Here is a 260-nt window from a genome sequence, read left to right as displayed (position 1 = left end):
GGTTGCGGCAGTTCCGCCAGCAGGCGCAGGCGTGGTTGCACTCGAACAGCAGGGGCGGCTCCGCCATGTTGAACTCAGGGAGCAGCCGGCCGTCCTGGGGACAGACACGCAGTCAGGACCAGCCAACACGGACGCAACATGCTTCCACACACCGAGCACTGGCCAACGGAGGGCTCTGGTCAAACGGGCCCTGGGAGCAGGGGGTGGGAACCTGGGCCGAGCGTGGTCGCCCCACCTCCAGGCACCACCATGCAGGGAGG

At 68.1% G+C, this 260-nt stretch overlaps 1 protein-coding gene across 1 annotated transcript in view; it reads right to left on the bottom strand.

Moving 5' to 3' along the window:
* The window catches only part of EHMT1 (euchromatic histone-lysine N-methyltransferase 1), a 48,722-nt gene that overhangs the window by 8,521 nt on the left and 39,941 nt on the right, over positions 1-260 (bottom strand). The window contains 2 exon segments of the mRNA XM_015572354.1: positions 1-118; positions 120-173. Of these exon segments, the coding sequence (XP_015427840.1) occupies positions 1-118; positions 120-173 (172 nt within the window).

Source organism: Myotis davidii, unplaced genomic scaffold, assembly GCF_000327345.1.
Source record: "Myotis davidii unplaced genomic scaffold, ASM32734v1 scaffold609, whole genome shotgun sequence".
Lineage (NCBI taxonomy): Eukaryota > Metazoa > Chordata > Mammalia > Chiroptera > Vespertilionidae > Myotis > Myotis davidii.
Note: the sequence above shows the minus strand (reverse complement) of the source record. Positions and strands in the feature narration are given on the sequence as shown.